General features: G+C 43.9%; 2 protein-coding genes across 20 annotated transcripts in view; one reads left to right on the plus strand and one right to left on the minus strand.

Moving 5' to 3' along the window:
- Positions 1-22,754, minus strand: part of PDZD11 (PDZ domain containing 11) — a 32,851-nt gene that overhangs the window by 3,483 nt on the left and 6,614 nt on the right. For 2 of the 6 annotated variants that reach the window (XR_009257303.1, XM_058714456.1), the window contains one exon: positions 2,014-2,162. Coding sequence is in view for 5 of the 6 variants with exons in the window: in XM_058714456.1 (XP_058570439.1) it covers positions 2,139-2,162 (24 nt within the window). In the remaining variant the exon portion in view is untranslated. Of the gene's footprint in view, positions 1-1,960; positions 2,163-3,112; positions 3,218-12,268; positions 15,873-22,754 lie in introns of those variants that run through there. The other 4 variants (XM_058714455.1, XM_058714452.1, XM_058714453.1 and 1 more) reach the window with 3 other exon arrangements.
- ARR3 (arrestin 3) lies at positions 1,192-20,736 on the plus strand. 14 transcript variants are annotated; one of them, XM_058714436.1, is made up of 17 exons: positions 1,192-1,458; positions 2,120-2,181; positions 2,414-2,451; positions 2,736-2,766; positions 3,101-3,161; positions 3,361-3,405; positions 15,067-15,266; positions 15,391-15,450; positions 15,632-15,699; positions 16,341-16,476; positions 16,672-16,756; positions 17,018-17,090; positions 17,485-17,622; positions 19,180-19,243; positions 19,528-19,551; positions 19,724-19,776; positions 20,568-20,736. In XM_058714436.1, exons 2-17 carry the CDS (start codon positions 2,179-2,181, stop codon positions 20,662-20,664), a joined length of 1,176 nt encoding a protein of 391 aa, XP_058570419.1. In that variant the 5' UTR covers positions 1,192-1,458; positions 2,120-2,178; the 3' UTR covers positions 20,665-20,736. The 14 variants fall into 14 exon arrangements, with proteins under 14 accessions (XP_058570419.1, XP_058570421.1, XP_058570432.1 ...); XM_058714449.1 differs by lacking the exon at positions 1,192-1,458 and adding an exon at positions 20,050-20,059 and having other exon boundaries at positions 2,164-2,181; positions 19,192-19,275; XM_058714438.1 differs by lacking the exon at positions 2,120-2,181 and having other exon boundaries at positions 1,199-1,458.

Below are 22,754 nucleotides of genomic sequence, written 5' to 3' on the forward strand. Positions count from 1 at the left end.
GTTTTGCCTTCCCCACAGACACCAACTTTGGCAAGTACATAACTCTCCTGTATATCCAGCATTAGTTTCAGTCCCACTATGGTCCCTGCAGAGTCTGGGCTTCTGCCTTTAACTGAAAATCCCTGAGAAGGGTAGAGTAACAGCAACTGAAATACAAGCCCCTGGGTCATATACTGGCAAGAAATGGCAAAGGCTAACATAGTTAGCTGTACAAAAGGAATATGGGACAGCTGTCAGCTGTCAGCAGCCACAGTAAGGAGAAGGAGGTAGGGAAGGCCCAGCCCTCTGAGCCACATTCCCTGAGGAATGAGGGTTGAGGGCTGGCATCTATGGATAGATACTGAAGACCAGCCAACTCTATGGGGAGGTGGAGGCAGGGTAGGGTCCTGTATCCCCAGAGTTTGGAGGTTCTGTCTCTACATTCTCTATGTCCACAAAGCCTGGACCTGGCCCCTATGAGAAGGACAGCCAAGAAAGGAAGATTACTATTGCTGCTGCCACTATGGGGGTCCTGGCAGCTGTAGGACAGAAATATCTCTAATTCCACGAGTGGTCATACGAGGCAAGTGAAGCTGCTTAGAGCCTATAACACGGACTTAGTTGGATTGGGGACACTCAAAAACTGAGGGGGAAGGTTTACATTAGGTGGGGGTGATACAAATGTCAATTGCCTATTCCCTCCACATGCAACATCCTTTCCGGAGAACCTGCCCCTGGACCAAGAATCCTTTGATACCTTCCTCTCCAACAAGAAAAGTTCAAGGCTCACAAACATGTGCACACACAGCTCAATACACTCAACTTCCCCTCCCCAATCACCACCCCCACTTACAGGAGATTGACTCCTGCTGTGCACATAAGCTGGGATAATCAAGGCTTCTGACCAGTATGCTTCAAGAGTCCTAAGTCCCACGTGGTGTGGGGCTGGGAAAGGGGCACTCTTTCCCAAACTTTTGGCTTTTGTGTGGCCTATAATAACTGATCAAGAGATACAGAAACACTAGTGTGTGACACAACACTCTCCTTTCAGAATCACAAAGGCCTATACTTTGAGTCCTCCTATTTCTATCCCTCACCATGCTTTTCCTTTAATGTCTCTGACTCCCCTTTGATCCCAGTCCTCAGGTTCAATGCCTCATAAGGCCAAAGCTCTGTAGTTCTTCTTCACAAGTTCCCCTGACTTAAACACCATCAGATGCAACACCTACCCCCACCTTGTCCCAGCAGCAAGAACTTGCTAATCTTTAGCCACTAATCTTTTAGTCTTTAATCTGCTTTCCAAATTCTTGGCACCTGAGCTATTTATAAAGAAGTATTTTATGCCCCCCTCCCATAACTCTATTCTTCTTCGCTGACCCCCACCAATCTAAACTCAAAGGACCTTAAGTATAAGAGGCTGAGGAGGCGAGCATAGCAACCAGACCTGGAGACGGATGTGAGCTTCATCTCTCTCCCAAGGTAACAGTCCAAAGTCCTCTATTTCTAGCCTGTACTAGGTCCCATATCCCTTGCCTTTAGCATCCCCATTAATATATCAAGGAGCACTTGAGGAGTACCTTTCTTGACACAGCTAGCAGGCACTTGGGCTGAAAACCCTATGAGAGACCTCTGGAATCTCCCTTAAGCTCACCCCTCACCCCTCACCTAATATGCATCAAAGAGAAGCACTAGACAGACATCTCCCTCTCTCTCAGGGTCCCTACTCCAAGTCCTAGCACCTGGGGACGTGGATGGGGATAAGACTGGGAAAATTAGGGAAAGGTGAAGAGAGTGATGAACAGATTCAAGGAAGGCTTTCATCCTCCATAGAAGTTTCTGCCAAGAGCATGAGGACACCAACCCCTTCTCTCCCATACCTTTCTCCTCTCTTAGCTGAGAGTTAAGGCCACCATGAGGTGAACTCAGGCTCAGAATCCACTGCAGGAGCAAAAGCAGACAGAATCCATTTTTCTTCATTCACTCATTCATTCATTCATTTATTCGTGTATCTAACAAACATATCTTGACACCTACTGTGTGTTAGGTGATGTCCAGCCTCATCCAGTCCAATTTTCCTCATACTTGTCTGGATGGAGGCCTCTCTTAAGCCCCCTTCCAGACAAGTTTCTTCTCAATGAAGGTGCTCAAGAGTGCTCCAGCTATCCCAGGAAGCCTTGCTCCTTCTGGAGAATAGGCAATATGGTTAGTCAACAATTTGTAAAAATAGTTTTTTCCCCCAGTGTCTGGGATGGGTGAGAGTATGACTGAATAAATAACCTTGGCAGGAGGGAGAATATAGGGCACTTGATGGTGGTGAGGCATGTATTTAAGGAGGAAAGGTTACACCACACTAGGTGTGTCTGGATGGTATCCCAGAGTGGAGCAAGAATAGGGACCAAATGAATGAGCCTTCCTCCTCTTTCCCTCTTCTCAGAAAAGGCTCAACATCAACTCCATGGCCAACATGTCAAGGTTAGTAAGAACTCCTTCCAATTCTCTGATTCTGTGACTTGTCCCCTACCCAAATCCAAGTATTTGCCTTTGGGGTAGTGGAGTCTCCAACTTTTCCCCAACTTATAGCTTGAATTCTACTCCAATTACCTCCATCTTTGCACCATTTCATGTTCCTTGGGCCTCTTCTAATCCTAGGAATATTTCCCTTTTTCTCCCCCACTTCCCTTTCTTTTCTCTCCCTTCTTCTCTTCCCTTCTCTCCCAATGACCATCCCTATTTTCTTCCTGATTTTCTTTTTATAGGGTGTATAAGAAGACCTGCTCCAATGGGAAGGTGAGAGAACCTGGCCTAGCTGGGCAAATGAGGGGGCAAAAGGGATAGTTGGGTACATCCTTCAAGGTCTCAGGGGGAAATCCACTCAAAAATGATTATGGGGGGCGCCTGGGTGGCTCAGTTGGTTGAACATCTGACTTTGGCTCAGGTCATGATCTCACAGCTCGTGAGTTTGGGCTCTGCATCAGGCTCACAGAGCTCACTTCAGATCCTCTGTCCCCCTCTCTCTCTGCCCCTCCCCAACTTGCATTCTGTCTCTCAAAAATAAAATAAAACAAACAAACAAACAAAAAAGATGACTAAGACAATAACATGCAAAGTTGTTCCACAACAGCTTGCCATCTACCTGGGGAAACGGGACTTCGTGGACCATGTGGACATGGTGGATCCCATTGGTCAGTGAGTCCAAAAAGGGAAAGATCCTGGGGAGAAGGGGAATGGGATCCAGGGACTAAAAGAAAGAAAAAAAGAGGGGCGTGCAGAAGATGAGGCCAATTAAAGGGGAAAATGGGAGGAAGTATTTCAGAGATTGATTCTGTTTCATAGTCTAAGGATTTTTCCTGACCAGGGTGCTGTTTTTCCTTCTCTACACAGATGGTGTAGTCCTGGTTGATCCTGATTACTTAAAAGGTCGAAAGAGTAAGTAAAAATTCTTTTGGCCTTTGTATGTGCCAGGGACCCCCAACTGAAATGTCACACACACCAGACAAGTAACCTGAGTGAGTAGACTGGGCAAGTGGACTAGAAGGGTATAAGAAAATCAAAAAGTGGTTGGAACTGTGGATGCCTCATCTGGTGGGGGCTAACAACTGGGGATTTTTGCCCAGTGTGGCCAAATTTTCTGATTGTTGGAAAAGAACTGGAAATAAAGCTCAGAATAAGACCTTCAGAGGCCCAAATTCTAAACAGATGATGGTACCTCTTCCCCAAGTAATATTCAAAATAGAAATAGAAATAGATTTCTAAACCAGAAATAAAATCTTATTTTTCAAAATTACACAGAATTGACATGTGTGCTGGACTTAAAATAGTTTCTTTCTCAAATTTCTGATTTTCTTTATCATTGTCAGCAATACTATTGCTTCATTGTTAAAATGAACATGGGCATACACTGGCTATGGAAATATTCAGTATTCCAGAAATCCATATTTTTATGCAAATTTCCTGATTTTCAAATGTTGGCAACTAACTAAAAGATTTTTAAAGGCCTGGATAGATCAAAAAATGTTATTTTTTCTTAGGCTGGATATGACCCTCATATTGCCATTTTGCAACCTTTTCTGTGGAGGGAAACCCCCTATCTTTTCTGTTAAAAAAATCCCAAGAAACAAAACAATAACTCTAGCAAGTAACAACAAGAGACATTACTATGGCCACAGTACTATAGATCAAGATTCCATTGAAATATTTTCTCGTTTCTTTTTAAAATAATTTTTACTCTTTGATTCAATTAGATTGAAAATTGGGTTTGACTTGAAAAGGCTCAGAACAAATTGATGAATACTAGTTCAAACATAACCTTTAAGATAATATGAGATAGGGGCACCTAGGTGGCTCAGTCAGGTAAGCACAGCTCAGGTCATGATTTCATGGTTTGTGTGCGCTGGCCCCTGCATTGGGCTCAATGCTGACAGTGTGGACAAAGCCGCTAGGGATTCTGTCTCTCTGCCTCTCCCTCACTCCTTCTCTCTCTGAAAAATAAACAAACATAATAAACAAACAAACAAACAAACAGTGTAGATAAGCAGTCCAGCCAGTTTTAAATATCAGAGGAATTCTGGGGAATAACCAGTAAATTAACCAACTTGTGTAAGACTCTCAATTACTCTGTATTTCTAAAACCTAAATCATTTTTCACATTCCTAGCACATCTTCAGAATAACCTACAGGAAGAAATGTTTAGTTTAAAAAATACATGTTGATCTAGAAATAAGATGTGTTTTTTCCTTTTATTTGCATCGTTTTTATGTCCCTTAGTAGAGTTTTATATTATTATTCATTTAAGTTGTGTATATTTCTCTTTTTTAATGTTTATTCATTTCTGAGAGAGAGAGAGAGAGCACAAGCAGGAGAGGAGCAGAGGGAGAGGGAGACACAGAATCTGAAGCAGGCTCCAGGCTCCGAGCTTTCAGCACAGAGCCTGACCCAAGGCCCAAACTCTCAAACCGTGAGATCGTGACCTGAGCCTAAATCCGCAACCCAACTGACTGAGCCACCCAGGCGCCCGAAGTTGTGTTTATTTCTTAAGTTTGTTCCTTAGCTATTTTGTTTTTTTCTACTTTTTTGAAGATAATTTTATCTGCATCATATTTTTTTTAATAATTTAAGTTTATGTATTCATTTTGAGAGAGACAGAGCACGAGCTGGGGAGGGCCAGAGAGATAGATACATAGAGAGAGAATCCCAAGCAGGCTCTCCAGAATCAGCACAGAGCCCGACATGGGGCTCAAACCCACGAAACTGTGAGATTATCACCTGAGCCGAAATCAAGAGTCGGATGCTTAACTGACTGAGCCACCCAGGTGCCCCATATTTGCATCACATTTTCTGACATTTTTTTCTATCAAGTTCCATTTGTTGATGTAAAACATGCTTACACTGTACTACTGAGTGATAAAGGCCAGTGGTAGGGCAGTATACGTGCTTGTGTGAAAGATATGTTGTTTATCAAAAATCTATGTGGGATCTCTCTGTATTATTTCTTACAACTGCATGTGAATCTACAATGATCTCAGGTAAAAACTTCAATTTCAAAAAGGCAATGAGGAAGAAGTCATAAATATCTAAGGTACCCTTATGTTTAATTATAGAAACAAATTTGGGAACCAACTACAAGAATTTTTTTAATTTTTTTTTATTTTTGAGAGAGAGAGGCAGAGTACGAGTGGGGGAGGGGCAGATAGAGGAGACACAGAATCCAAACAGACTCCAGGCTCTGAGCTGTCGGCAAAGAGCCTGACATGGGGCTTGAACCCACAAACCATGAGATCATGACCTGAGCAGAAGTCAGACACTACTGACTGAGCCACCCAGGCACCCCACAAGTGCAAGAGGTATTAACAGCAGTTATCTCTAGAATATAATGTATGATGGCAGAGCTTTGATTTTTTTGTTTGTAGTTTCTGATTTTCACACAATTAATATGTATTATTTGTAAAATAAACCCAAACATTTATTTGTAAAATAAACCCAAACTTTAGAATAGATGTTGAATTTTTACAAATGAAAACAAGCTCTTTTCTAGCACGAAAAAAGGATGATCCTAAACTGTTGAAGAAACAGGAAGGATGAGGGGGGTGATGCCCTCCCCACTTGCAAACAGGGGGATGTGCCAATAACAATTCATCTGCTTACCGCCCTCACCTCAGGGGCTATTACATACATACCTTCTGCCTCACCCCTCCTGATCTTTTTCTGTCTTATTCCTCATCTTCATTTCCTCCCTCCCCATGCTTCCTTCCAGCCACCTCTTTTCCTCTCCTTCTCATCTTCTCTGTCTTTTCCTTTCCTTTCTTCCTTCTTTCCTTTTCCTTTTCTTTCTCTCCCTTTTTTTTTTTTTTGGATAAAATTGATGTTTTTTTCAATATATGAAATTTATTGTCAAATTGGTTTCCATACAACACCCCCTGCTCATCCCAAAAGGTGCCCTCCTCAATACCCATCACCTACCCTCCCCTCCCTCCCACCCCCCATCAACCCTCAGTTTGTTCTCAGTTTTTAAGAGTCTCTTATGCTTTGGCTCTCTCCCACTCTAACCTCTTTTTTTTTTTTCCTTCCCCTCCTCCATAGGTTTCTGTTAAGTTTCTCAGGATCCACATAAGAGTGAAACCATATGGTATCTGTCTTTCTCTGTATGGCTTATTTCACTTAGCATCACACTCTCCACTTCCATCCACGTTGCTACAAAGGGCCATATTTTGTTCTTTCTCATTGCCATGTAGTACTCCATTGTGTATACAAACCACAATTTCTTTATCCATTCATCAGTTGATGGACATTTAGGCTCTTTCCATAATTTGGCTATTTTGAGAGTGCTGCTATAAACATTGGGGTACAAGTGCCCCTATGCATCAGTACTCCTGTATCCCTTGGGTAAATTCCTAGCAGTGCTAATGCTGGGTCATAGGGTAGGTCTATTTTTAATTTTCTGAGGAACCTCCACACTGCTTTCCAGAGCGGCTGCACCAATTTGCATTCCCACCAACAGTGCAAGAGGGTTCCCGTTTCTCCACATCCTCGCCAGCATCTATAGTCTCCTGATTTGTTCATTTTGGCCACTCTGACTGGTGTGAGGTGATATCTGAGTGTGGTTTTGCTTTGTATTTCCCTGATAAGGAGCAACGTTGAGCATCTTTTCATGTGCCTGTTGGCCATCCGGATGTCTTCTTTAGAGAAGTGTCTATTCATGTTTTCTGCCCATTTCTTCACTGGGTTATTTGTTTTTCACGTGTGGAGTTTGGTGAGCTCTTTATAGATTTTGGATACTAGCCCTTTGTCCGATATGTCATTTGCAAATATCTTTTCCCATTCTGTTGGTTGCCTTTTAGTTTTGTTGGTTGTTTCCTTTGCTGTGCAGAAGCTTTTTATCTTCATAAGGTCCCAGTAATTCATTTTTGCTTTTAATTCCCTTGCTTTTGGGGATGTGTCGAGTAAGAGATTGCTACGGCTGAGGTCAGAGAGGTCTTTTCCTGCTTTCTCCTCTAGGGTTTGGATGGTTTCCTGTCTCACATTCAGGTCCTTTATCCATTTTGAGTTTATTTTTGTGAATGGTGTAAGAAAGTGGTCTAGTTTCAACCTTGTGCATGTTGCTGTCCAGTTCTCCCAGCACCATTTGTTAAAGAGATTGTCTTTTTTCCATTGGATGTTCTTTCCTGCTTTCTCAAAGATTAGTTGGCCATACGTTTGTGGGTCTAGTTCTGGGGTTTCTATTCTATTCCATTGGTCTATGTGTCTGTTTTTGTGCCAATACCATGCTGTCTTGATGATGACAGCTTTGTAGTAGAGGCTAAAGTCTGGGATTGTGATGCCTCCTGCTTTGGTCTTCTTCTTCAAAATTACTTTGGCTATTCGGGGCCTTTTGTGGTTCCATATGAATTTTAGAATTGCTTGTTCTAGTTTCGAGAAGAATGCTCGTGCAATTTTGATTGGGATTGCATTGAATGTGTAGATAGCTTTGGGTAGTATGGACATTTTGACAATATTTATTCTTCCAATACATGAGCAGTGAATGTCTTTCCATTTCTTTATATCTTCTTCAAGTACCTTCATAAGCTTTCTATAGTTTTCAGCATACAGATCTTTTACATCTTTGGTTAGATTTATTCCTAGGTATTTTATGCTTCTTGGTGCAATTGTGAATGGGATCAGTTTCTTTATTTGTCTTCCTGTTGCTTCATTGTTGGTGTATAAGAATGCAACTGATTTCTGTACATTGATTTTGTATCCTGCAACTTTGCTGAATTCATGTATCAGTTCTAGCAGACTTTTGGTGGAGTCTATCGGATTTTCCATGTATAATATCATGTCATCTGCAAAAAGAGAAAGCTTGACTTCATCTTTGCCAATTTTGATGACTTTGATTTCCTTTTGCTGTCTGATTGCTGATGCTAGAACTTCCAACACTATGTTAAACAATAGTGGTGAGAGTGGGCATCCCTGTCGTGTTCCTGATCTCAGGGGAAAAGCTCTCAGTTTTTCCCCATTGAGGATGATGTTACCTGTGGGCTTTTCATAAATGGCTTTTATGATGTTTAAGTATGTTCCTTCTATCCCGACTTTCTCAAGGGTTTTTATTAAGAAACGGTGCTGGATTTTGTCAAAGGCCTTTTCTGCATCGATTGACAGGATCATATGGTTCTTATCTTTTCTTTTATTAATGTGATGTATCACGTTTATTGATTTGCGAATGTTGAACCAGCCCTGCATCCCAGGAATGAATCCCACTTGATCATGGTGAATAATTCTTTTTATATGCTGTTGAATTCGATTTGCTAGTATCTTATTGAGAATTTTTGCATCCATATTCATCAGGGATATTGGCCTGTAGTTCTCTTTCTTTACTGGGTCTCTGTCTGCTTTAGGAATCAAAGTAATACTGGCTTCATAGAATGAGTCTGGAAGTTGTCCTTCCCTTTCTATTTCTTGGAATAGCTTGAGAAGGATAGGTATTATCTCTGCTTTAAACATCTGGTAGAACTCCCCTGGGAAGCCATCTGGTCCTGGACTCTTATTTGTTGGGAGATTTTTGATAACCGATTCAATTTATTCGCTGGCGATGGGTCTGTTCAAGCTTTCTATTTCCTCCTGATTGAGTTTTGGAAGAATGTGGGTGTTTAGGAATTTGTCCATTTCTTCCAGGTTGTCCAATTTGTTGGCATATAATTTTTCATAGTATTCCCTGATATGTTTGTATCTCTGAGGGATTGGTTGTAATAATTCCATTTTCATTCATGATTTTATCTATTTGGGTCATCTCCCTTTTCTTTTTGAGAAGCCTGGCTAGAGGTTTGTCAATTTTGTTTATGTTTTCAAAAAACCAACTCTTGGTTTCGTTGATCTGCTCTACAGTTTTTTTAGATTCTATATTGTTTATTTCTGCTCTGATCTTTATGATTTCTCTTCTTCTTATGGGTTTAGGCTGCCTTTGCTGTTCTGCTTCTATTTCCTTTAGGTGTGCTGTTAGATTTTGTATTTGGGATTTTTCTTGTTTTTTGAGACAGGCCTGGATTGCGATGTATTTTCCTCTCAGGACTGCCTTCGCTGCGTCCCAAAGCGTTTGGATTGTTGTATTTTCATTTTCGTTTGTTTCCATATATTTTTTAATTTCTTCTCTAATTGCCTGGTTGACCCACTCATTCTTTAGTAGGGTGTTCTTTAACCTCCATGCTTTTGGAGGTTTTCCAGACTTTTTCCTGTGGTTGATTTCAAGCTTCATAGCATTGTGGTCTGAAAGTATGCATGGTATGATTTCAATTCTTGTATACTTATGAAGGGCTGTTTTGTGACCCAGTATGTGATCTATCTTGGAGAATGTTCCATGTGCACTCGAGAAGAAAGTATATGCTGTTGCTTTGGGATGCAGAGTTCTAAATATATCTGTCAAGTCCATCTGATCCAATGTGTCATTCAGGGCCCTTGTTTCTTTATTGACCATGTGTCTAGATGATGTATCCATTTCTGTAAGTGGGGTGTTAAAGTCCCCTGCAATGACCACATTCTTATCAATAAGGTTGCTTATGTTTATGAGTAATTGTTTTATATATATGGGGGCTCTGGTATTAGGCGCATAGACATTTATAATTGTTAGCTCTTCCTGGTGGATAGACCCTGTAATTATTATATAATGCCCTTCTTCATCTCTTGTTACAGCCTTTAATTTAAAGTCTAGTTTGTCTGATATAAGTATGGCTACTCCAGCTTTCTTTTGGCTTCCAGTAGCATGATAAATAGTTCTCCATCCCCTCACTCTCAATCTAAAGGTGTCCTCAGATCTAAAATGAGTCTCTTGTAGACAGCAAATAGATGGGTCTTGTTTTTTTATCCATTCTGATACCCTATGTCTTTTGGTTGGCGCATTTAATCCATTTACATTCAGTGTTATTATAGAAAGATACGGGTTTAGAGTCATTATGATGTCTGTATGTTTTATGCTTGTAGCGATGTCTCTGGTACCTTGTCTCACAGGATCCCCCTTAGGATCTCTTGTAGGGCTGGTTTAGTGGTGACAAATTCCTTCAGTTTTTGTTTGTTTGGGAAGACCTTTATCTCTCCTTCTATTCTAAATGACAGACTTGCTGGATAAAGGATTCTCGGCTGCATATTTTTTCGGTTCACCACATTAAAGATCTCGTGCCAATCCTTTCTGGCCTGCCAAGTTTCAAAAGAGAGATCCGTCACGAGTCTTATAGGTCTCCCTTTATATGTGAGGGCACGTTTACCCCTTGCTGCTTTCAGAATTTTTTCTTTATCCTTGTATTTTGCCAGTTTCACTATGATATGTTGTGCAGAAGATCGATTCAAGTTACGTCTGAAGGGAGTTCTCTGTGCCTCTTGGATTTCAATGCCTTTTTCCTTCCCTAGTTCAGGGAAGTTCTCAGCTATTATTTCTTCAAGTACACCTTCAGCACCTTTCCCTCTCTCTTCCTCCTCTGGGATACCAATTATGAGTATATTATTTCTTTTTAGTGTATCACTTAGTTCTCTAATTTTCCCCTCATACTCCTGGAGTTTTTTATCTCTCTTTTTCTCAACTTCCTCTTTTTCCATAACTTTATCTTCTAGTTCACCTATTCTCTCCTCTGCCTCTTCAATCCAAGCTGTCGTCGTTTCCATTTTGTTTTGCATTTCGTTTAAAGTGTTTTTCAGCTCCTCCTGACTGTTCTTAGTCCCTTGACCTCTGTGGCAAGAGATTCTCTGCTGTCCTCTATACTGTGTTCAAGCCCAGCGATTAATTTTATGACTATTATTTTAAATTCACTTTCTGTTATATTATTTAAATCCTTTTTGATCAGTTCATTAGCTGTTGTTATTTCCTGGAGATTCTTCTGAGGGGAATTCTTCCGTTTGGTTATTTTGCATAGTCCCTGGAGTGGTGCGGAACTGCAGGGCACTTCCCCTGTGCTGTGGTGTATAACTGGAGCTGGTGGGCGGAGCCGCAGTCAGACCTGATGTCCGCCCCCAGCCCACCGCTGGGGCCACAGTCAGACTGGTGGGTGCCTTCTCTTCCTCTCTCCTAGGGGCGGGATTCACTGTCGGGTGGTGTGGCCCGTCTGGGCTACTTGCACACTTCCAGGCTTGTGGTGCTGGGGATCTGGCGTATTAGCTGGGGTGGGTAGGCAAGGTGCACAGGGGCAGGAGGGGCAGGCTTAGATCGCTTCTCCTTCGGTGATCCACTTCAGGAGGGGCCCTGTGGCAGCAGAAGGGAGTCAGACCCGCTGCCGCAGGGGTGGCTCCGCAGAAGCACAGCCTCGGGTGTTTGCGCGGAGCAAGCAAGTTCCCTGGCAGGAACTGGTTCCCCTTGGGATTTTGGCTGGGGGATGGGTGAGGGAGATGGCGCTGGCGAGCGCCTTTGTTCCCCGCCAAACTGAGCTCTGTTGTCCTGGGGCTCAGCAACTCTCCCTCCCATTGTCCTCCAGCCTTCCCGCTTTCCGAGCAGAGCTGTTAACTTATGACCTCCCAGATGCTAAGTTGCGCTTGCTGTCGGAACACACTCCGTCCGGCCCCTCAGCTTTTTGCAAGCCAGATTCGGGGGCTCTGCTTGGCCGGCAGGCTGCCCCACCACCCCGGCTCCCTCCCGCCAGTCCGTGGAGCGCGCACCGCCTCGCCGCCCTTCCTACCCTCTTCCGTGGGCCTCTCGCCTGCGCTTGTCCCCGGAGACTCCGTTCTGTTAGTCTTCTGGTGGTTTTCTGGGTTAGTTAGGCAGGTGTATGTGGAATTTAAGTGATCAGCAGGACGCGCGGTGAGCCCAGCGTCCTCCTACACCGCCATCTTCCTGTTTGTCCCATCTCTCCCTCTTTTTAAATTTTTTTTTAATGTTTATTTACTTTTGAGAGAGAGACAGAGAGAGAGAGAGCGAGACAGAGTGCAAGGTGGAGAGGAGCAGAGAGAGGGGGAGACACAGAATCCGAAGCAGGCTCCAGGCTCTGAGCTGTCAACACAGAGCCTGATGCAGAGCTCGAACGCGCAAATCGCAAGATCGTGACCTGAAGTCAGACACTTAACTAACTGAGCCACTCAGGTGCCCCACTTTCTCTCCCTCTTTAATTGGTTGTAATTGACAACCAAGGGGGGAATTTGTCATATCTTTTGAAAATCGTTAAGTGTGTCTCCATTGTAGAAAAATTAAAAAGTACAGATGAAGTAAAAAGAGACTGCAATCCTGTCACTCAAAGATAATCACTAATAATATTTTAGCTCCTATTCATTCATAGTTTCCGTGCAAAATTAGCTATATTTTTATTTAATAGACTATATTATAAATATTTTCTAATCTTCTTTTTCACCTATGTCAATGTATTGCATGGGGGGGGTACCATAATATATTTAGCCAATCTTCAATCATTGGACATTTTTTGCTATTATAAATAACCCTGTAAAATATATACTTCGTGTGTGTGTGTGTGTGTGTGTGTACACAAACATATATATGTCCTTCGTATTGGTCCAATCATTTCTTTAGACTAAATGCCTAGAGAAGAAAACAATGACCGAAGGGCATTCAGACGTTTTTAAAGATTTCTATTGCCAAACTGCCTTACAAAATCAATTGTTTATCAACTGACTCTCCCTCCTGCAGTACATGAGACTGCCCATTGCCCCAGTCTTTATAAACGCTACCATTATCATTACTCTCAGTCCTCATTGTATCTTTTGAATATAGATTCCTTTTCCTTGTGCTTAATTTTAGAAGCAGATAATCCGGCTGTTCAGTAGATATTTTGATCTCTTAAAAATACTGAAATAAGTTGCTTTCTACTAGTGTGTGGCTGTTGTTAGTTTTCTTTCCTTTGGGTCAGGGCTCCTGATAGAAGATTCCTCACCCGTTTTACATCTTTTCTTCCCTCAATCTCTGTCACTCTGTCCTTGGACAGGTAGCCCTCTGTACCCCATCCCACTCTTCATTGAAGCCCTCACTACCCCATAGTTCATTGAAGCAGCTTTCTATTTGCCCCTAATTTTAGGCATCAGCTGCAAAGCATGAGTGCACTTATAACTGTTCAATTTCTGCCAATATTCCCATGATCATCATCGTCATTCAAATCTATAATTACAATTTCCAAAGTGATTTCTCATATGTCAACTCCTCACATTAATTCCTATGAGTTAGATTGGGCATGCACAAGCGTGGGCATTGGAGTCAAAAGGCCTGGGTTGAAATCCTGGGCTGTCACTTAATGGCTCTGAGCTCATTGTCTCTACCTGTAAAGCAGAGATAATAATACCTCAGAGGATTGTTGTGAAGGCTAAAGAACATATGGAGAGCTTGTAGTGCAATCCTGTTATTGACAGGTGAAATAACTGAGGCTCAGAGAACTCGAGGGATTTGTACAAGTCATATTCAAGCCCAGATAGTCTGACCCTAGAATTATGTAATAAATACCCTGTACCCACCACCTAGCTTTAAAAAAGAACTACAGAAACAAACTGGTCTCCCATGTATCCTTCCTTAATCCCATTCCCCTTCCTCCTCTCTTCCATCCTCCTCTCCTCCTCCCCGGGAATCACTATCTCGCATTTGGTGTTTATTATTCCTCTGATGTTCCTATACTTCTACTTAATAGTTATGTATCTGTGAGAAGCTCTGGTATTGCTCGATTGCTCTACATGCTTTTTAACTTTATATACACAGTATCGGATTATGCATATCATTCTGAAACTAGCTTTTTTTTTATACTCAACAGTTTTTGAGACTTACCCACGTTAATACATGGAGTGCTAGTTCACTTATTTTAAGCTCAGCTTAGCATTCTATTATAGGAACATACCATAACTGTATTACCCATTCTTTCATTGACTGATTGATAGATATTGAAATTATTTCCAATTTTATGCTATGGCAAATACTGATGCAAATACATTCTCATATGTATCTCCTCATAAATATGAGCAAGAGTTCCTCTAAATTCTTCTTAGGTCATAATATACAAGCAGATTGAGTTTTACTGGATAGTGCCAGTTTTCCAAAGTTGTTGTACTAATATATACTGAGACCAGGAGTGTGCAATGAACTCCTTTTGCTCCACTTGTTCACCAACACTTCGTATTGGCAGACTTTAAAATTTTTTCACAGTCTGATGTGTGTGAAATGTTATCTTATTGTGGTTTTAGTTTGCATTTATCTGATTACTGATGAGACTGGACATGTTTTCCTGTCTTATCGGCCATTCTATTTTGTGCTTCTGCAAAGAGCTTATTCATATTCTTTGCACACTCCTATATTGGTATTTTTCAATTATTGATTTGTGGGAGTTCTTTATCTATCACAAATGTGAAGCTTTTTTATTGAAGTATAGTTGACACACAGTGTTACATTAGTTTCAGGTTAGGAATGCTAAACTTTTGTTTGTTATATATGTTGCAAATATTTTCTCCCAGACTTTTGCTTGTTTCAGTGTTTATAAAGACCGTTAATGGAAAGAAGTTTGAAAATTTACTGTAGTCAAATGTATTTATCCTTTTCTTCATGGCCATATGGTTTCAATCATATTACATTGTCTCTCCATGTCTTCCTATGAGCCATTTAAGAACTTCCTTTCTCCCTTGGGCATGACAGTTCACTCTCTTTTCCTCCTTTGCCTGCAGTGTTTGTCATGTTGACATGTGCCTTTCGCTATGGCCATGATGACTTGGACGTGATCGGTCTGACATTCCGCAAAGATCTGTATGTACAGGTGCAGCAAGTGTTCCCACCTGAGCCCACCAGCACCCAGGGGCCCCTCACAGTCCTACAGGAGCGACTGCTGCAAAAGTTGGGGGACAATGCCTACCCCTTTACCCTGCAGGTACTGGCCCCCAAATCCTGGGCAAGGTTTCCAGGGAATGTTAAGAGAGGAAGCTACAGAAGGAAAACACAGTTGGGGGGGGTCCCTATTTCTTCTGTTTGCTGACCTCCTTCTGATCCCCTAGATGGTTGTTAACCTGCCCTGTTCAGTGACACTGCAGCCAGGTCCCGAAGATGCAGGAAAGGTGAGGTCTGGGTTCTGAGAAAGAGGGATAGTCAGTGCTAGGATGAAGGACAGAGGGACAAATGAAAAAGACTGGCAAATTGGACAGCTAAGGGATGGTGTCAGGCATTTCCTTATAGAACCCAAGAGGAAAGGATAGGCAGTGTTAGAAGTGATTTCTCTTGGCCCCTTCACTTTTGCAGGCCTGTGGGATTGACTTTGAAGTGAAGAGCTTCTGTGCTGAAAACCTGGAGGAGAAAATCTCCAAGAGGTAGTCTTTGGTCCTCTCCAGAGTCCCTGCCTGTGCCAGCAAACAGATCTTGATCTCAGGACAGAAACAGCCCAGCTTCTAACCTCCATAGTACCATCACCACCAACTCAGATGTCCAGCTCCGATCCCCCTCTGACTTCTCTTCTTTGCTCCAGGGCAGTAAACTGACTTTTCTGTAAAGGGCCAAAAAATAAACGCTTAGGCTTTTTGAGCCCTATGGTTTCTGTTTCTGTTACAACTACTCAACTCTGCCATTGGAGTGTGAAAGGCAGCCATAGATAGTATGTAAATGAATGAGCCGGGCTGTCTTCTGATACTTTATTTATAGACACTAAAATTTGAATTTTATATGATTTCCACATGCCATGAAATATTATGGTTCTTTTGATTTTTTTCAACCATTTAAAAATGTAATCGCCGTTCTCAGCCTTGGGCCATACAAAAACAGGCCAGATTTGGCCAGTGAGCCATAGTCTGCTGACCCACGGTCTAGATGTCTACACTGAGGGTCTATTGGAATTCTCTGAGGGAGGTTTTACCTCACCTCCACCCCAACCCCAAACCAGGACTGGGCCATGGGGTTGGCATGGAGCTCTGTGAGTCCCAGAGATGTTCTGGCTGACCTCTTGGCCTCTCTTCAGAGACTCTGTACGGCTGGTGGTTCGGAAAGTACAGTTTGCACCCCTGGAACCAGGCCCTGGTCCCTGTGCCCAGACTGTCCGCCACTTCCTTCTGTCATCTCAGCCCCTACAACTCCAGGCCTGGATGGACAGGGAGGTTTGTGACCCCCCACCCCCCACTTCCTACCCCCTACCCTGCAAGCCCTCTGAAACCCTGATTCTTCACTGATTTCCTACTTGGGTAGACAGGGATGGAAGCCAGGGTGGCAATAGTGCTAAGGAAACAGAATTCTAGGTCTTGATCTGGGTGTTCTCCCTCCAACCTCATGATGAGCCTCTCCTCCTGCTCCAGGTTCACTACCATGGCAAACCCATCTCTGTCAATGTTTCTATCAACAACTGCACCAACAAGGTCATCAAAAAAATCAAGATTTCAGGTGATTTTCTTTTCCTATCCCTCTGCACCTGGTCCCTAATCCACACATCTTTTTCCAAAATCCTGCCTCACCTATCCAGGCTGCATTTATCTAGACTTTCCCTTTAATGAAGGCTTATCAAAATACATATCTTTGTCCATAAGCATATCTTAGTACATCATGCATAGTGTACCCATGAATAAGGTCACATCTGAGGGTTGTGAGTTGGGACCTTGAGGATGACTAATTGATTATAGTCATGTGCTTTTCCTGGCTGTTCAGTCGACCAGATCACAGACGTTGTCCTGTATTCCCTAGACAAGTACACCAAGACCGTGTTCACTCAGGAGTTCACGTGAGCTGGCACTGGGGCTGGGGTCAGAGAGCCAAGGGGTGGGTTGGTGGGAAAAGGGTCAGGGACTGGAGGCAAAGAAGGGGGTTCAGGAAAGAAGGAAGAGGGTAAGAGCCCAGGACTGAAGAAGGTCAACGTGAGGGCTGATGTAGAGAAAGGGAGGGATTCCCAGGAGAACTAGAGGGAGGATACCCATAACAGGACCATCAAAATGCTGAGAGAGGTCAAGGGCATGATTTCCCACCAGAGCAAATTGTTCCCCCTCTGCACAGTCAGGCATGATAGCTCTCCTGGATACTCCAGTAGGTTTGTGGAATTGTGCAAGATACTCTTGGGAATGAGTGTACATGTAATTGGCAAGCTTAGTCTAAGTTCTTTTCTTCTTCTCCTTTTAAAGGGAGACTATAGCTGCTAACTCCAACTTCTCTAAGAGCTTCGCAGTAACCCCACTCCTGGCTGCCAACTGCCAGAAACAGGGCCTGGCACTGGATGGCAAACTCAAGCATGGTGATACTAATCTGGCCTCTAGCACAATGTAAGCTCAAATGTAATTACCAGCCTCCATTTTCTATCTGTGACCCACTCTGCATGCCATGTATACAGTTCTGAGGTTTCACCTGCAATGAAGTCTACCTATTTCTTTTTAAGTGGTTCTAGGCCAGTGTTCAGAGATCCCTGCAGGCCTGAGGGCCAAGAATAAGCTAAATAATGTCCACAGGACCAATGCCAGGCTTAGGTCACAGACAGCAAGAAAGGAAAGAGAGGAAAATTCTTTGCGTTGTCTAATATTTCACAGCTCACAAAGTCTTATATATATACTATATCTTTGTAAGAATCCCATTAAAGTAGGCTGGATATGTGTTCTTATTCTATTTTATACTTAAGGACCCTGAGGCTCAGAGAGACGAAAGGACTTGTCCAAACTTGCACAGCTAATAAGTGGCAGAGGTGGAAAGGATTCTACTATGTGTCATCTGGCTGTAGCACCATGATCTCTAGAGTGGCTACTCTCTAGTGAAGACAGAAATGGAGTGAAAAGGCTAGGAGCTGAGAAATGAAGGAGGAAAAGGGCCAAAGAAGGAGAATGATATAATAGGAATTGATAGAATTCTATCCAATTATTCATTTGGCCCTATACCTTTAGAGGCCCTAGTGTTAGATGTGTCTTCCACCAAAAGCCATCTGCCACCATCTGACAAGTGCTCATCGTCCCCTGCCCCTCTCCATGCCTTATCAATCTTATAACTATAGATTGTCATTGCTAGACCGACCCTTAGAAATTATCCAAACAGCATTATTTTATAGATAAAGGATCAGTATTCCAGAGCCATGAAGAGACTTTCCCAATATCATACAATTTTCTGTGTCTTACTTTCCAATCAGTGAGATTTCACTGAGTACCTGTTACATGCTCATTCCTATGCTAGGTAATATGGGAGGATATAAAGAAGTTTTAGATATGCTCTGCCTTCAGTCAATTTATGGCCTAGATGGGGAACAAAGAGGAATGCAAAAGCAATCGAAAGGTTAAATGATAGCACACATGGTTCAGATTAGAAATTCAACAGAAGTTAAAAGACACCATAGCTGGAGTGGGCTTCCCGGAGAAGACTAAATGAGCTAGATATTAAGGAATGCGCAGGATCTAGATAGCAACAGAGGAAGGAAAGAGCATTCCAGATTGGGAACACAGCATGGGCAAAGGCCAGAAAGGTGGGAATCTGCATGGCATGTTCTGAATATGGAGAGAGGTTGGGTCTGTTCAGGTTGTATCCCAGGTGTTAGGGAGTTAGGGCAGAAAAGGTTAAAGAGGCTGAGTGGGGCCAGTTTGTTAAGGGTCGTGAAAGCCAAGCAGAAAGTAGTTATATTCAGAGATGTTGGTTCTTGAGCAGAGGGTGACATGGTAAAACTGGATGTAAGGAGCAGAAATGTGATTTCCATGAGTAGGAGAGATTAGAGCATGGGAGGCCTGTTAGAAAAGGTGCACAGGAAGGGACTGAGGGACTGAATAAATTACCACCACCACCACCCCCCACCCCCCCCACCCCACCCCCCCGCTTAACAAACACACAAAAACGAATACTACCACCAGTCTTCATTCCAGTCTTCAACCTGGAATGAACAAGGAGCTGCTGGGGATCCTGGTGTCCTACAAAGTGAGAGTCAACTTGATGGTGTCTGGTGGAGGGTGAGTAAGGGGTCAGGGTCTGTCTAGGCAGGGGCTGGGGAGCCACTTTTGTTTTCCTTCCAGGTGGACTGACCCAATCAAGCTGTTCCCCAGACCAGTTTCCCAAACCTGTGAGCTCAGTGAGCAAGCCACCTTCCCTTCTGGAAGCCCATTCTGCGACTGGGTTGGCCTTCTGATCCCTTGTCCCCCGGTAAAACTAGGTTGCCACTTTCATTTCCAGCTGCTAATTTTAGGGTGTCATTCTACCCTCAGCATCCTAGGCGACCTGATTACCAGGTAAGAGATGCTATGGGGAAGCCATGGGGAGAGGGGCCTGGGGGCAAGAATGGGAGACTAAAAGAGTGCCAAGGGAGTGTCTGAGGACATCCCAGGACCAGAAAACTGAGGGAGGGAGGTTCAGGGAGTTGCCTTGGGGGAGATCCATAACTCTCCCTTGGAATCCTCCCAGCGATGTTGGTGTGGAGCTGCCCCTGATCCTGATGCATCCAAAGCCATCACATGGTGAGTGACCAGGTGGGACTCATAGGAGCGGTGGTCCTGAGTGTTGGGGACCAAGCAGTTCTGATCTCTTGAATCAAGGACTGGCAGTTTGGGTAGAGACTATATAGCAATAGGCAGGTTGGATTCCTAGGTTTTCAGGGTGTGTGTGTGTTGGGGGGGTAGAGAGGAGAGGGTTAAAAAAGGAGGGGGAAGAGAAACACTTCTTCACTCTACTGAGGAGCCCCACATCAACTTCAACTCCATTTTCCTCTCCCCACTCCATGCTTGCTACAGAGGGTGCTAGGTAAGGTAATGTGAGGCCTGGATGCCCCATCTCCCTTTCCCCATTGCCACCCTCCATTTTAAGACGATGGAAATGTTAAAAAGCTTCCCTGGAGTGTTGCTTTCAATACTGTGCAGTGGAAACATATGGTTTAGCTTCGTGTCATAGTTCAGTGCTTTTCATACACCCTCCACCCCTTGCTCTTCTCAGAATCGTGCTTCCCCCCTCATCCTTTCCTTTTTTCTTTTTCTTCCCCCACCCCCTTGCCCTTACTTCTTCGATCCCTTCCTTCCTTCTGACCCTCCATTTTTATTTCCCCTCCAGCGCTCTAGAGGGTGGGTGGGGAGGGACTTTTGTGTTTGGAAGGTTGGGGAGGGAACTTAGGGAAACAAGCCAGAGTGGTTAGCTACGGAGAGGGGGCTGAGGATCTGAGCTGGGAAGCAGGGAAGGGACCACAAAAAGGGAGTGAACGTGGACAATGCCCAGCAAGTTGTTCCTAACCCTCCATTCCATTCTTCTGCTTTGCAAGCTCTGAGGACATAGTCATTGAGGAGTTCGCTCGTCAGGAGCACCGTGGGGAGGATAGCCAGGAGGCTTTGGCGGCGGAGGGGGGTGAGGGAAGCTGAGCACCAAGCTCTGGTGCCTCTGTGTGGGAGCCCTACTGTAACGCTCTAATAAATCAGCTTGTCCAAGACATACCTGGCGATATCTTTGGTATTTCCTTCTCCGGGAGGGTAACGGCACTAGAGAACAGCACTTTCTGCCCCTGTCAGTGAGTAGGTTACTCTGTAGCGTGTGCTTTTCCCCTAAAGGACCCCCGACTTTCCTCCGCCAAGGCTACCCACCCTCCGTGGGTCCTTCAACTCTCCCTCAGGGCCCTGTCCATCCCTACCCCAGCGCTACCACCGCAGCACCCTACTACCTCACTCTGGTGATCACCGACCTCTCCTCCCCGCAAGAGATGTGGGCGTGGCCATGCTCCCAGGCCCGAGGCAGCGCCTAAGGCGAAGAGCAGCTGTTGGACTGAGAGCTCTGTGTGATCTCTCACCACCCTCGCAGGCGAGGCCCACAGGGAAGCCAGAGGCTTCTCCTGGAAACCACTGAGACGGTCTCTGCACAAATCTGGAGGAGCAGAGAAGGGAGGGGGGTATCTGGTTGGGCTTTGGAGATCGTGAGGTGTGACGGTACGGTACGGTATGGAGCGTGGGGGAGAGTCAGGGAAACCAACTTCCTCCTCGCTCAGGGTGATGGTTGGCCTACTTACCTACCACACAGTGGGGAGGATACGGCTCATCCTCCCTACTCGGGGCACGTACTACATACAGCTTCAACTGCGCCTGCCAGGTGAGCTCACCACCAAGGCATCACTCAATACATTTTAAAATGTTTATTTATTTCTAGAGACAGCGCAAGCGGGGTTGGGACAGAGAGAGGGAGACAGAAAATCTCAAGCAGGCTCCAGGGTCTGAGCTGTCAGTACAGAACTGGATGTGGGGCTCCAACTGTGAGATCCTGACCTGAGCTGAAGTCGGAAGCCTAACCGACTGAGCCACCCAGGTGCCCCTCACACAACACATTTTTGCCCACTCCTCAGCCAGTTCACCTAGGGATTCTTCTCAGTTATCTATTGTAAGCACTGAGAAGCTGAGCCAGGACAACCTTCTCAAGGGCCATTCTCCACTTCTGGTTCTGAGACTACCTGGTATTGGAAGTAGAGGGGTGGAGTATCTGATTCTCATTTGCAGGCAATCATCAGAATTGATTTCCTGTCTAAGAAATCAATAGTGAATGTTTACTCTCATATCACTAACCTCAACCTCTTAGGCATATTCATAACAGTAGGGTAGCACCAGCCTAGATTATCTGTGGATAAAGAAGGGGAAGACAAGGGGCACCTGTGTGGCTTAGTTGATTAAGCATCCTGCTCTTGACTTTGGCTCAGGTCATGATCTCGTTTCATGGGTTGGAGGCCCACGTCCAGCTCTACACTGACAGCTCAAAGCCTGCTTGGGATTCTCTCTCTGCCCCTCTCCCACTCATGCGCTCTGTATCTCTCTTAAAAAATAAACTTAAAAAAATTAAGGGGAAGAAAAATATGAAGCTTCCCCAAATTACCAAACCCTGCTTTGTTTTCTCTGCCTTCATCTAATCTCCACCTATAACAAAATCCAAGAGGCTTTGAATCCTTAAATCTGCTACTCTATAGGGTCTTCCTTAATCAAAACAGTATATTGAGATTAGACCTGTGCAAGGATGGTAGGCCACTTGGTTTGTGGCCATAGCAGCCACCTTTAAGGGACCTTGTTCCCTTGGTTCTTTTTATTTTCCCTTTATTAAGTTCTAGCCTTTAAAAAGCAAGTGTCTTTCCTTTCTAGACATTTTCTTATGCAGGTTCAGCTGCTGCTATGGGACACAGCTGGCCAGGAGTGCTCTTGAAGCCTAAATTCCTAGCTACATACATGGTTCGACTATGGCTGTGGCTGTCTAGGACATCACGACTGTTATGGCATGTTTTATTTGAAAAAGAGATTGAGGGAAACAATAGGAAGGTTGGTAAGACTAGCAGAGTGGAAGTGCAAGAACATTATTTTCTCTAAACCTTTACTAAATGTTTCAACTCTCCGCAACAGTCTTGTAGACATCAATGCTTTAAAGGAGACACATAGGTGGGTACAAGATGTATGCACAGAAAGAGATGATGACATCATCATCGTGT

The sequence above is a fragment of the Neofelis nebulosa genome, chromosome X (assembly GCF_028018385.1).
Source record: "Neofelis nebulosa isolate mNeoNeb1 chromosome X, mNeoNeb1.pri, whole genome shotgun sequence".
In the NCBI taxonomy this organism is placed as follows: Eukaryota; Metazoa; Chordata; class Mammalia; order Carnivora; family Felidae; genus Neofelis; species Neofelis nebulosa.